The 13,801-nt window shown below is 47.4% G+C and overlaps 1 protein-coding gene across 2 annotated transcripts in view; it reads right to left on the reverse strand.

Annotated features, from left to right (window-relative positions):
* ATP2C2 (ATPase secretory pathway Ca2+ transporting 2) overlaps positions 1-13,801 on the reverse strand; it is a 55,613-nt gene that overhangs the window by 19,362 nt on the left and 22,450 nt on the right. For both annotated transcript variants that reach the window (XM_031457962.2, XM_064488914.1), the window contains exons 4-11: positions 12,536-12,625; positions 11,404-11,439; positions 11,250-11,311; positions 7,214-7,322; positions 2,857-3,006; positions 2,703-2,771; positions 2,336-2,411; positions 1,796-1,862 (exon numbers count right to left, since the gene is read on the reverse strand). In XM_031457962.2, coding sequence (XP_031313822.1) covers positions 1,796-1,862; positions 2,336-2,411; positions 2,703-2,771; positions 2,857-3,006; positions 7,214-7,322; positions 11,250-11,311; positions 11,404-11,439; positions 12,536-12,625 — 659 coding nt within the window. The remainder of the gene's footprint in view (positions 1-1,795; positions 1,863-2,335; positions 2,412-2,702; positions 2,772-2,856; positions 3,007-7,213; positions 7,323-11,249; positions 11,312-11,403; positions 11,440-12,535; positions 12,626-13,801) is intronic.

The raw sequence follows: 13,801 nt of genomic DNA on the forward strand, positions 1-13,801 counted from the left end.
GGGTGTGGAGAAAAGGGAACCCTCCTACACTGTTGGTGGGAATGCAAATTGGTGCAGCCACTATGGAGAGCAGTATGAAAGTTCCTTAAAAAACTAAAAAGAAATACCATATCATCTAGCAATCCCATTCCTGGGTGTATATCTGCAGAAAACTATAATTCAAAAAGACACATGCACCCCAATGTTTACAGCAGCAGTATATACAATAGCCAAGACATGGAAACAATCTAAATGTCCATCAACAGATGACTGGAGAAAGAAGATGTGGTATATTTATACAATGGAATACTACTCAGCCATAAAAAAGAATAAAATAATGCCATTTGCAGCAACTTGGATGGACCTAGAGATTATCATACAAAGTGAAGTAAGTTAGACAGAGAAAGACAGGTATCATATGATATCACTTGTATGTGGAATCTACATAATAAATGAACTTATTTACAAAACAGACTTACAGACATAGGAAACAAACTAATGGGTATCAAAGGGGAAGGGGGTGGGGGAGGGATAAATTAGGAGTTTGAGATTAGCAGATACACATTACTATCTATAAAATGGATAAACAATAAGGTCCTACTGTGTAGCACAGGGAACTATATTGAGTAGTTTATAATAATCTATAATGAAAAAGAATATGAAAGATTATATATGTATAACTGACTCACTATGCTGTATACCAGAAACTAACACAGCATTATAAATCAACTAAACTTCAATAAAAAAAAAATTAAGATGAAGATCAAACTAGGAAAAAAAAATCACCATGTAGGGGAAAGGTGAGCTCCCTGGGCTTAAAGTCAAGACCTGGATTCCCAGCCCTGCCGTCAGCTGTGTGGCCGCAGCTCTAGTCCTCTGTCCTCTCCTACAGCCGCCTCCGTCAATCAAGGGCCAAGTTCCCAATGAGAATATGCACACACGGTGTTCGGGAGGTGGCTGCAGGCAACTGAGCCAGCAACCCAGAGCATCCTCCCAGCACCCCTAGGAGGGCTGACATCACCCCTGTTGACAGAGGAGCAAACGGAGGTGCAGGAGGTGAAGAAGCTTGCCCAAGGTCGCACGACTGGCCAGTGGCAAAGGCAGAATTTAAACCTGGGCAGGCTGGCTCTGGAGTTTGTGCTCTCTACCAGGGAGACCCAAGCCCATGGGCCAGAGTGACGGAGTGGTAGTGTGTATGTGCTGATTCCAAACTCCTAATCTATCCCTTCCCCTCTTCCCCCTTTAGTAACCATAAGTCTGTCTTATATGTCTATGAGTCTCTTTCTGTTTTATAAATAAGTTCATTTGTGCCATTTTTTAGATTCCACATATAAGTGATCTTATAGGATATTTGTCTTGCTCTGTCTGACTTACTTCACTTTGTATGATCATCTCTAGGTCCATGGACGCTGCTGAATCACCATGCTGTACACCAGAAACTAACACAACACTGTCGGTTGAGGGTAGAGCTCAGTGGGAGAGCGCGTGCTTAGCATGCACGAGGTCCTGGCTTCCAAGCCCAGTACCTCCTCTAAAATAACAACAACAACAAAAACCTCCAAAACACCCACAACATTGTAAATCAACTACACTTCAACTAAACAACAATACGAGTGACAGGAATAGGAACTCCAAATTGCTGGCCTTCATTCATTTTGTAGACAGTAGCTGGATATCCCACCTGGTAGATAATGTGCTATGGGGAGACTGTGGCTTGGGTGGAAGGGGGTACATATGCCCCACACTGTTCCTGTCCCCCAAATCTGCCCACTGTCTCTCACTGCACAGATGGAAGGGGACAGCCCAGCACCCTTACCTGACCCCGATGGTGAACATGCTAAGGAGCTGTTTCCCTTGCAGCCAGCCTGTGAACATGATGAGGCCTGGGGAAGAAATAAACAGATATATGTACATATATCTCTGTGTGTATGTGTGTGTACATACGTACGTACACACACACACACGCACACACACGTTCCCTAACATCTGAAATCATCTTCCTAAAGAGTTTACAGGAATACAGACACAGGGCAATCATGAATAATACAAGTTTTTACAAACTCTCTCCTTTTTCTTTTTAAGGAAGATACCCTCCTACCTACAAAAGAGAATGGTTTTCCTTTTTCAGGGAAGGATCAAGCCAGTTCAAGTAAAAGAAAGAAACAGCCAACCGGTTTATTGTGGGCTGTTTTCAACATTTCTGTATTATTTCCAAATTTCCCATGTGTGGTATGCCCCCAGGACTCCTCACCCAGGTGAGTAGCAAGGCAGGTGAGAAAGCGCTGTGGGTGCTCAGGATGTCTCCCTCCTTGCCTCCCTCCCCTCCAAGACCCAGGGCAGAAACCGTTTTACCCACCAATGATGCCGAATGAGAAAAGTGTCAGCTGCTTCCCCAGCCTGTCCATGCTTTTTTGTAGAGGAGTTTTAGGCGTCTGGAAGGATGAGAACAGTGGGTTTGTTAGATAGGATCCCGGCAGCGTCCCCCAGCTTCTGCTTGGATTTTTTACATCTTGAGCTGAGAGACAATGACATGGGGACACGTATATAAACGTGCATTGCCTGCTACACTTAAGACCTGTGCATGTTGCTGTAAGTTCTCTCTTGACAAAAATCCTCACACTGATCACATTGGCCTCACTCCTAAGGGCTAGGCAGGACTGGTATGACTCACTGAGAGTAACGTCAGAACCCAGCTTATAAGACCAAAACCCCACTGCCCTTACCTCTTCGGCTTGCATCATCTTAAACACTTCTCCGAACTGGGACCTCTCGCCTGTTCCAATCACGACGCCCTGCCCTCAGGGGAGACAAGTGTGAGTCTGAGGCTGAAAGCCTGTGGGTGAGGGAGGTTGAGGTCCCAGGCACCCCGGGGCGTACCTTCCCCTTTCCACACTGCACCAGGGTCCCCATGAAGACAATGTTGCTCAGGGTGGTGAGGTCACCCTCACCCGTCAGCGGGGTGTCCGTCTTACTGCTTGGCTCAGCTTCTCCTGTGAAACTGGACTCGTCCACCAGGAGGTCTGTGACCTGGGGGAGCAAAGGGAGCAGACGTGGCACCAGCCCCTCCCACCTGTGAGCTGGTTTTAAAAGCTGTCATGAGTACATGTGGCTTGTCTGTCACTCTGGGCTATAAACCCACGAGCACAGGCAACAGGTCGGTTTTCTCCCCATCTCCTTGGTACCAAGCACAGTTCCTGGCACAGAGCAGGTGCTCAAGAAATATCTGAGTGATGGGGATTTGGGGAGGGGTTCCCTGACGCAGGAGTGGAGGAGAGAGAGGCTCAGAGGAGGGCTTTGGGTGTGGCGGGCTGAATGATAGCCCCCCATCCCATCCAATCCCCCAAAGACGCCCAAGTCCTAATCCTCGGAACTTGGAAATGTGTTACCTTGATGGCAAAAGAGACTCTGCAGATGTGATTAAGTTAAGGACCTTGAGACTGGGTGAGTGTCCTGGATCCTGGTGGGCCCTAAATGTCATCACAAGGGCCTTATAAGGGGAGGATCAGAGAAGCATCTGAGGGTCAGAAACACAACGACAGAAGCAGCAGTTGGAGTGATCCAGGGCCACAAGCCAAGGAATGTGGGCGGCCTCCGGAAGCTACGAAAGGCAAAGGGAGCAAATTCTCCCCCAAGCTCCTGGAGGGAGCACAGCCCTGCCAGCACCTTGATTTCGATTCAGTGAAACTGAATCTGATTCTGACTTCTAGAACGGTAAGCTAACACATTCGTATTGTTTTAAGCCACTAAATATGTAGTAATTTCTTCAGCAGCTGTAGGAAACTGGTACCCTGAGGAAACCCAGAGGGAGACAGAGAGCCAGGAAAAGAGGCAGAGGAGGAGGTCACAGGGGAAGAGGAGATGGAAGGAATGTTTGCAGCTGAGGTATGGGGAAGTCATCCTGGCTGATGACTTGGCTTGAATTTCATGATCACCAGAACAGCCCGCCTTATGGCCTGGTTAACGTACACGGTACATCTGTTTTAACCATCAAAGGAAGGACTGCATTATCCAGAAGTAAAGAATGCCCACTTTGAAGACAGGGACAAACTCCTCCCTTCCTAGGAAGCCCATACTGGTAATCCACGCTTCTCACTGTCTACATACTAATCTGTCTTTTTTGAAGCCTTGAAGGAATGTGTCCCTGCCATTTTTGATGTATGTTTTTTGTTTTTCTTTGTTCTGACAAGATGCAAAGCTGTGCTGAAAACCATGCTTCTCCGGAGCAGTTTCTCAGAGCTGTGTAGAGGCTGTCTCCTGGGCTACAGTGTCAGTTTGGTGTGAATAAAACTCTTTTCTATTCTTATTACAGATTATTTATTGATTACTTGCAAGGGCCCTGGAACCAGATGACCCGGGTTCAAAGCTCCTCTGCCCCACTTACTGCTGTGTGACCTCAGGTGGCTCCTTAACCTCTCTAGGCTTCCATGTCCTCATTGTAAATGGAGAGTCCTGTTCTCTTAAGGTTGCTGGGAGATGAAGCAAGGCAGTTTTTATACAGTGGCTAGTGAAGACTTGATTTTTCTTATATGGCTGACCCTTGAGTAGCGCTGGGGGGTTAGGGCACAGGTGAAAATCCTCGTACGACTTCAGTCAGCCCTCTGCATCCCAGGCTCACCCAGTGACAGACCGTGCAGTGCTGGAGTATTTACTATTGAAAAAAATCTGCGTCTAAGTGGACCTGCACAGTTCAATCCTGTGTTATTCAAGCGTCGACTGCCTGCACATTATTTCTCTTCACGTGGAGAAAAACAAAGGGAGGCAGAGACGGAGGGGAGCATCTGGACCAATGAGGCACAAAGCTGGTTGTGTGTGTGTGTTTGGGGGTGTGGGGGATTGCTGGTGACCTCTCGGCATCATGTCAGGTGAGGGCAAATCTGAAAAGAGATTCGGGGCACAGAACCCACCAGATGCCAGTGACCACCAAGGAGATGATTTGGCCTAAAGACAGTACAATTGAGGGCCCAGGCAACCCCATCACTTCCTGCTCAGGGGCACACAAAGGCACTTCCTGTCTCCTCACACCTGCCCATGTTTCTACCTCGACAAAGCATCGCCTGGAGTCCTGACAGATCCCATCCAGTCCCTTTTTCATTTTGGATATGATGGGGGAGAAAGAGCAAGCAGTGGGCCCTGCTCCACCAGTATCTCAGGTCAGCCTTTCACCAAGGCCGTGGCCTTGGTTTTAACTCTGGGAAGAGAAAATGTTCTGTGACCTGGACACACTTACAAAATGGGCTAGTATTTGCATTACTTATTTTAAGAGCTTTCTTGAGCCTGCCTTCCTAGGAAGCCCACACTGTTTCCTGGACCTTGATGACTTTGAAATGTATATAAAGTTCTCCTGGATCTCAGAGCTTAATAGCTGAGAAAAATATTCCACCGTGAGTAAGCAAAACAATTTGCTTTTAATGGAGTTGCAAAGGACCAAAAGGAAATCTGTAGGGTGTTCATGGCTGAGAGCCTTGAACAAAGCCCTTGTGGTGTCAAATACCAATGACAATTTAATGTAATAGAAGCATGGTAGGAAGAAAGCCAGCTGAAGTAGTAAAGGAGTTATATGAGGTTTAAAAAATGGTTTCAAAGAACCATTGTAGAGACCAGTAATGATAAATGATAAAACCAACTGCTGGTATTCAGTGACTTTGTCCCCACACCAGGCACTGCAAGAGCAGGTGGCAGGTTTTGGATTGTTTAATCTTCACGATAACCCCATGGGAGAGGAATGAACGTTAACTCCCTTGATAGATGAGGAATAAGAGGTTCAGAGAGGCCAGTCCCTTCCTCCCAGCTGAGAGGTGCTGAGAGGTGCTGGGAGGTGCAGGGCCGGGATTTGAAACCCAGGCTCCTCTGATCTCTACCATGCACCACCACTCACATGTGCTGGGCACTGTTCTGAGCACTTGGCATCTGGGAAGTCATTTAATCCTTATAACCACCCTGTGAGCATTATCATCTCATTTTACAGATGAGGAAAAAGGCACAGAGAGATTAAGTAACTTGCTCAAGGTCACACAGCTTGTGAATGCTAGGACCCCAGCTAATGCACTAACCACCTTAACTGCACTGTCTCTCTCTAGCACCTGGGGGTAGACATGTGTCCTCCTCATTGGCTGCCCAGCATGGGGCCCTGCCCTGGGCATCGGGGAGGTGTGGACAACGTCAGACTGGCTTCCCCAGCCTTCCCTGCAGGTGAGGCTTGGCCACTGGACAATGGCTTCTCTAATGAGACTCACGTGTCCTTGACTGAGAGTCAGAGGCCAAATGCTGGTGCAGGGAGAAGCGGACGGGGAGAGGAATCCATTCTGGGATGGAACACCTCCTGCTCACCCTGCTCCCACCATCTCCCTCGTCCCTAATGGCCTGGATGTCTGAAAGTCAGGGGCAGAGGGGTTTAAAAGCCAGAGTGCCCTCTAGACCCTGCCACCACTTCAAAGGCTGATGAGGAATGCTGTAAACCCAGAGCCCAGGGGCTGGCTCCCGGCCTCTTTGCCTCTCCCCATCCCCCCACCTCCAGGCCACCCTTCAAAAAGCGGACGACTCTTGATCCTGAGAACGCGTCCTCCTTAAATAAATAAATCAGGCAGATAACTTGGGCTTAAACCTTTACCAGTAAAAGCTTTGAACAATTCTTAGGCATTATTGGAAGGAATCATAAAATAGATTACCCCCATCAACAGGTCCTTCTGAACTTGGTTTAACCTTTTCTCGAGAATCCAGGATTATCTGGTGAGACTTGGGAAATGTTCCATGAAGCTGTGACACTCTGCGACCCACCAAGGTGGGAGAAAGAGCTTGCCCCACACCTGGTGTCGCCCACAGCGCTACTGCAAAAGCTTGTGTGACTTTTTCTGGCTTTACTCGTTGTCCCCCTCCTCATCATTAAACAATCTGATAGCACGTTTCTCTGACATCAGTGGGGCCCTTTTCTGGAAGCAACTTTTCCCGCATTCCTCAGCCCCACCCTGGTTTCATTGGCCACTGCAGTTTGCTATCAACTAGACCACATAGCCAAAATTTGTTAGGCTTATACTTATATGAGAATAAATCAATTATGAAATGCAATGGGAGGAGCTTTGTGTTTGAAATTAGCTTGCTTGCTAATTTCCTGTTTGTGGACACGTACATCTGCATGTGCGCACATGTGTACACATGTGTGAGAGACAGAAAGAGGACCCCTGCCTCTGATAAGCTAAGTGTCAGCCTCGCCAGCGGACCAGGGTCTGGGGCCCCTCACCTCTGTGAGACGGATGTCCGCGGGGATCCGGTCTCCGATGGAGAGAGACACAATGTCTCCAGGAACCAGGTCTCGTGCAAGCAGGTGCTGGAGCTTTCCTTCTCTTATGCTGCATTTGAAATGGGAAAAAGCAAGGGGTGAGGGTACAGTTCAGTGGTAGAGCGTGTGCTTAGCATGCATGAGGTCCTGGGTTCAATCCCTAGCACCTCCATTAAAAAATATATATATATATATATGTATGAATTTTTAAAAAAATGAAATGGGAAAAAGCAAAAGAATCCATATTGACATCCCAATTTTATGCAGTTTGATAAATCTGAGTAAAGGTTATACAAACACACTTTCTCTTTCTGTTATGGACAAACCCTTGTGCTTTTGTGGTTTTTTTAAAAATTTTTACGTATCCTGAACGACTTTTGGGAAAGTGTATGGCTTCTGGGAAATCCTGGGCCTCATTTGAAAAGCGGGGCGACTGTTCACCCTGTCGGGAAACAAGGCTGGGCCCCATGGCCTCCAGAAGCTTCTGCAGGTTGAGAGAAGTGGTTCTAGAGCTTCCTTAATGGAGCCAGCAGCTAGTGGCACTTCAGTCCTCAGAGAACACGCCACTCTGGTGTGCAGAGCCCGTCTCAAGACCTCAGGGCCGGCACAGCCTTCTCAGAGCCAGAAGGAGCATCTTAAGTGCCAGAAAAGCCGTTGCTCCAGGCCATCATAAAATAGATTACCCCCATCAACAGGTCCTTCTGAACTTGGTTTAACCTTTCCTTGAGAATCCAGGATTATCTGGAGAGCCTCAGGAAATGTAGAGCCTCGGGATGGGACGTGCTTTGGTGCACAGGCTCTGACTTGAATCCCACCACACTCTGCCCATCGTCCAAACCTCAGTAACCTCTCAACTGGACCCCTGCCTCCTCTCTGGCCTTCTTCAATTCACCCCACATGTGGGAGCCAGAGAGCTCTTAAAACTCAAAATCAGATCAAAATGTCCTCCTGCTCCAAACCCTCTCCAATGACCTTGGAGTCAAACCCAGAGGCCCTGCTAAGGCCTCTCAACATGGGCCAGCCTCTTGCTGCTCCCACCCTCCCACACGCCTTGAACACACCCAGCTCTTTCTAGTCTCAAGGTCTTTGCCAACCTTAAGTGCTGGAGCAGACATTCCCTTCTTCCCAGTTAACAAAATTCAAACTTATTCAGATCCACACCCTTCTCCCCACAGCCAGGTGCTCCAGGAGGTGGGTCCTGACTGACTGAGACCATCAGGGTGATTCCATTCCCTGCCCATGACTGGTGTAGGTATAGGCATGACCTACAACACTAGCCTAGGAGACACTGTAGTAGAGAATAACCTTTGTTTTGTTGGAGGTTTACAGGGACACCATGACTTGGCCCATGGGGACGGCTGCAAGAACAAAGAATGCCTGCACAAGAAGACTGCAACAATCAACCACACCCCCTCCCTTGGTTTTTTTGTTTGTTTGTTTGGTTTTGTATAAAAGGATCCTGTATTCTGACTAGAGCAGGATGGTTCGCCAAGACATTAGTCTGCCATCCTCTCGGTCTGCTGGCTTTCTGAATCGCTATTCCTTGCCCCAACACCTCATCTCCTGATTTATTGGCCTGTTGTGTGGTGAGCAGAACGAGTTTGGACTCGGCAACAACATGAGTGGATATTTGCTGGGGTCTCAAGAGAAAGGTTTTCTCACTCTGTGTATACACACACACACACATGCACATGCACACACTCAGATGGCCTCTTCTTCTGTTGGAACTTTTCATGTCTGGCTGTGATGCCTGGAGCTATGGCAGCCATCTTGGGACCATGAGGGAACCAGGCCTGAGAACAAAGTCAACAAGCTGAGGATAGCAGAGTAAAGAAATAAAAGTACTAGGTCCTCAGTGCCATTTTGAATTAAACACCACTGTCCCCCAACTTCAGATCCCTTGCCATAAGACAATACAATTTCCTTGTGGTTTGTGCAGCTGTATTTTCTATTTTTTTTTTTTTTTTTTTTTTTTTTTTTTGTAGCCAAGAGCATCTATCAGATCTACACCTCTTCTTCCCCAGCTCTTCCCTTGGCTGGCTCCTGCTGTTTCTCAGGCCTCAACTTAAATGTCAGCACCTCCTTAATGTCAGATCAGGGTGGCCTGCCAGCCAGCTATTTAAGGTTGTTCTTATTCCTCCACCAGTCACTAATGCATCTCCTTGAAGTTTTATTTTAATTTTTGTGTGGCCTTGGGTTTTGGGGGTGGGGGTCTTTCTGGCTTTAATACATCTGCCACATTCTAAAATCATCTTGTTCCTTCACTTCATTATCCGCCTCCCCTGTTAGGAATGTGAGTGCTTGGAAGGCCAAGGTCTTCCATCTAGCTCATCAGTATAGCCCTGGGACGATTTCTCCCTGCACACAGTAGGTGCTTAGTAAATATTTAATAAATGCACAAAGGGTGGAGGTAAAGCAGGAAGGGTCTGTACAGCAGGTGTTTCTCCCAAATTGTGCTGTGGGTGGCGGAGACTTGGGGGTGAGGCTATCTATCTTCAAGCCCTCTTTCAACTCTCCCAGGCTGCCTGCCTCTGCTGCTTTTTAAAGTAAAATTGTCTTTCAGAAGTGACTTCCGGGGACATCAATAATGCATACCCCTCACCTGAAAGGCCAAGACTTGATATTTAAACTTAAGAGCAGATCATCAAGTCCCATAAATCATTGATGTCTCCATTTGCTTCTATGATGACATCACATGTCACATGCCTGGATTTTTGACAGCCTTGTTTATCCGATCATTAAGCCCAGACATTTTTACTGCCCCTAGTGAACCTTCTAGGATTGACTCACCCTCTCTCATGCTTCTGCGGCATCCTCTTTTGGTCTCTATTTTGTTATTTACTATTTTCTGCCTTGTATCACACACAGACCCACAGACCCACAGACACACACTTGGCTTGTGGATTCTTTCAGAGGTGGGACTTTATCTCACTTGACCCTTCTCTCCCCCAGCCCTGGGCTCAGTTGTGCCATAAATATATATATCCAAATACACATTATATATTTTATATATATATATGCAAATAAACATTAAGTTTCTTCCTCCCAAATTATCCTTCAGAACACAGAGAGCTACCCCCAAAGTACCTTTTGAAGTGACTCAGATCACAAGATACTTCCAGTTACTTTCTTTTGAGCAGACACACAGCTTTAAAACAACCTCAGTGGATGCCAGCAGGGGTGAGGGAGAAGACTTGGGCCTTTCCTGAGACAGTTTCATGTTTACAAGGAGAGTAACTCATGGATTACCAGTATGCTACAAATTCAACCAAGAAAAAGCCAGGCTAAAACACTCTCCCTGCTGTACCACCTCTGCCTTCACCCACGGCAGCAGCCCCTGTGGATGCTCTAAGCTGAGCTGTCGCAGTCAGCAGCCACTAGCCTGTGAGGCTATTTAAATTCAAATTAAAGAAGAATTCAGTTCCTCGCCTGAAGTCCTCAGGAGCCACATGGGACTAGTGATGCCATCCTGGGCAGTGTAGGTGACAGACCATTCCAGAAAGTTCTGTTGGACAGCACTGTGCTAAGCAGACATGTCCATGAGTTCATTCTCAAGCTGTCCCCCTAACCTGGCTTCAGGCAGATTTCCAGTGCCTCAGCTTGTTACGGCCCTGCCTCTCAGCCTCTTCTGAGCCCACCCTTTGAGAATCCAGTGAAATCTCGGGATGCCTTCCCTAGGAAAAGGGCACTCCATTTTGCACACTTCATCACAGATGGTCCATCCTCTTCCCAAAAGCCATTCCTGCCACCCACAGCCCCCAGGACCAGCACCCTGATTAGACACCAGTGACGGCTGAGGCCCAGAGGGTGAATGACACGCCCAAGGACACACAGTAATTTGTTGGAGGGCAGAGACTGGGTTTCCTAACCCCCAGTAAGACATGGTTCTCCCTTATCACACCACCAAGGATTCATAGTTTGCAAAACTTCTGCCGAAGTCACCAGCCCACTGGCTCCTCTGATGAACCAAAAAGTCCCAGGGGGGTCTTCAACTTACCAGTTACATTCTGGAGGAACCAGCTTGGTCAGCTCTTCCAGAGATTTCTCTGACCTATACTCCTGGTAGGAAGACAGAGAGCATGGGGTTCAAGGGTGGGGCCTCCCGCCAGTCCAGAGTACCCCACCCGGGACCTCAGGACACACATACACACCTGGATGAAGGCAACAGTGACCACGATCAGCACCGCCTAGGGGGCAAAGGAGAGGGGACATTAACATTCAGCTGCCCGACGAGTGGGTGAATGAGCCCATGGAAGGCGAGGAAAGGTCTCGTCTTTTAAAATAGATTTCCTTTCTTCTTGCAAAATAAATGCACTGTGCAGAAATTTAGAAACAGACAAGCCAAAATAAAGCATCCCAAATCCCACCACCCAGAGGTTCACATTTTGGGGTATCCTTTTGGATTTTCCTGCACATATACTTGTAACACAGGATCAGAGAGTGCAGATGTAATCTTTCATCTCAACCACAGATAGCAAACATCACTCCACATCAGAAGGTGTGGATCTAGCCTCAGGCTTTCGAACAGAAGCACTGAATTCCATTGCATGGAAGGAGTGTTTTTGTATTTTAAAGGACAGCACTTGGCAGAAAGAAGGAAGGAGGAATGAAAGTCATCAAAAGGTGTTCAGTGAGAACCAGATATAAAAGGTCACTTATTGTATGATTCTATTTATTTGAACTGTCCAGAATAGGTAAATCTGTAGAAAGCAGGTTGGTGGTTTCCAGAGGCTCGTGGGCAGAGGAATGGGGAGGGACTGTTTAGTGGGTACAGGGTTTCCTTTAAGGGCAATGAAAATATTTTGGAACTAGACTGAGGTGGTGGTTACACAATATCGTGAATGTAGTAAATGACCTTGAATTATTCACTTTAAAATGACAAATTTTAATGTGTTTTTCACCTTAGTAAAAAAACATATTTTTAAAAAGGTGTCCCGTGGTTCTTGCTGGGTAACGATTATGAGAAGTTACTCTTTGTACTGCATGCACAGCCAGGATCCAGAAATTCCACCCTGGATGGGAGAAGAGTTCAGGGCAACGTGGTTTCCAAGCAAAGAACTGGAAGCCACCCAGGTATCCCCCAAGAGAGGGACGCCAAGTAACCCGGACACCCCACATGGGGATAGAGAAGGATGTGGATTTCTTTCTGCTGTATTTTCTATTTTTTAAAAAAATCTACATCCAAACTTTTTTCCTTGCATAACAAAGATAAGCAAAGATTTAGCAAGCCCCTTGGGTAGCCGGGTCTGGGAGCCTGGTGCGTCCCCAGCGTGGCGCACTCACCAAGGCGATGCTGACAGCGTCCTCGTATTCCTTCGTAAGGACACTCACCAAGGCAGAGGCCAGAAGCAGCAGGATCAGGGGGTTCTTAAACTGAAAAATGGAAACAGGGTGGTGGTTCTTTTCTAGGCTTGTGGAGATCAGAGACCTGGCTCCCCCACCAGGTAGCAGCGTCAGCTCTTCACTGAGAGCTGGGCTTCCTGGTCGACCCTACAGTGATCCAAGGGCTAGTAGAGAAGAACCACCACCACTTGATGGGTCTCCTCTGCCTGAAGACCTGCAGGTAAGGGGGGACCATTGTATCTGCCTCCTCATTTCACACATTTTAATTGTTACAGACCAGGGAAAGGAAGCATAAACATAAACACAGAAAAACAGGATCAGAGAGAGCAGACCAAAGGTCAGGATCGGTGTGAGAGTCAGAGTATCAAAAAGAAAATAATGGTTATTTAAATGGGGGCCATATATTTGGCTCTGAGCTTCCCAGCAGCAAAGGCAAAAAGGGAAATGTGATCAGATGTGTGATTTATCAGCATCATGCCAGTGTGGTACATGAAGGGATTTAACACCTCTCACCCCAGAACTGCCATGTTTTAATTTCTCTGAACAAGGGACAGGGCACTTTGTGGTCAGCCCAGCATCAATTTTGAATCTTAAGACTAAGCAACTCAAAGACATTTCACCTTCTTAGCTACAATTTTTCTATGATTGTATCAAATTATCTATTTGTCACTATCCTCTGCTAGAAATTTTCCTAAGGACACAGGCCACATTCATCCTGGTGTCCCCAGTCCTTCCATGTGCCAGAATGGGGCCTGATCACATGGGGTGGCAGGTAAGAGCTCAGGAATCTGACAGAATTCCAGCTCTATCACCACCATTAGCTCACTGAGAAACCTCGAGCAATTTCTCCAAGCCTCCAGGCTCTCTTAGCTGATGGAAGGACTAAAGATGACAATGAGAGGAGAGTAATCTGCCCAGTGGCTGGCACAGAGTAGGATTATAGATTATAGAAGGCACACGATAAACACTAGTCAAAGGGAGGAACTATGGCTGCCCAAGTTCCAGAAAACAGCCCCACTGTCAGGGCTCTTGATCCAAGCTGGCCCTAGGGTAAGCTTTCCCATGGTCCTTGCTGGGGCGGAGCTGGGCTGGAGTTGAGGGGGGCATCATACCTTCAGAAAGAATCGCACCTCAAAGCCAGTGTGCCTGGGAGCCCCAGGGCTCATGTCTGAGACACACTGGTGGGAGTCAACCCCAGGGAACCCA

The sequence above is a fragment of the Camelus dromedarius genome, chromosome 9 (assembly GCF_036321535.1).
Source record: "Camelus dromedarius isolate mCamDro1 chromosome 9, mCamDro1.pat, whole genome shotgun sequence".
NCBI classification, from domain to species: Eukaryota; Metazoa; Chordata; class Mammalia; order Artiodactyla; family Camelidae; genus Camelus; species Camelus dromedarius.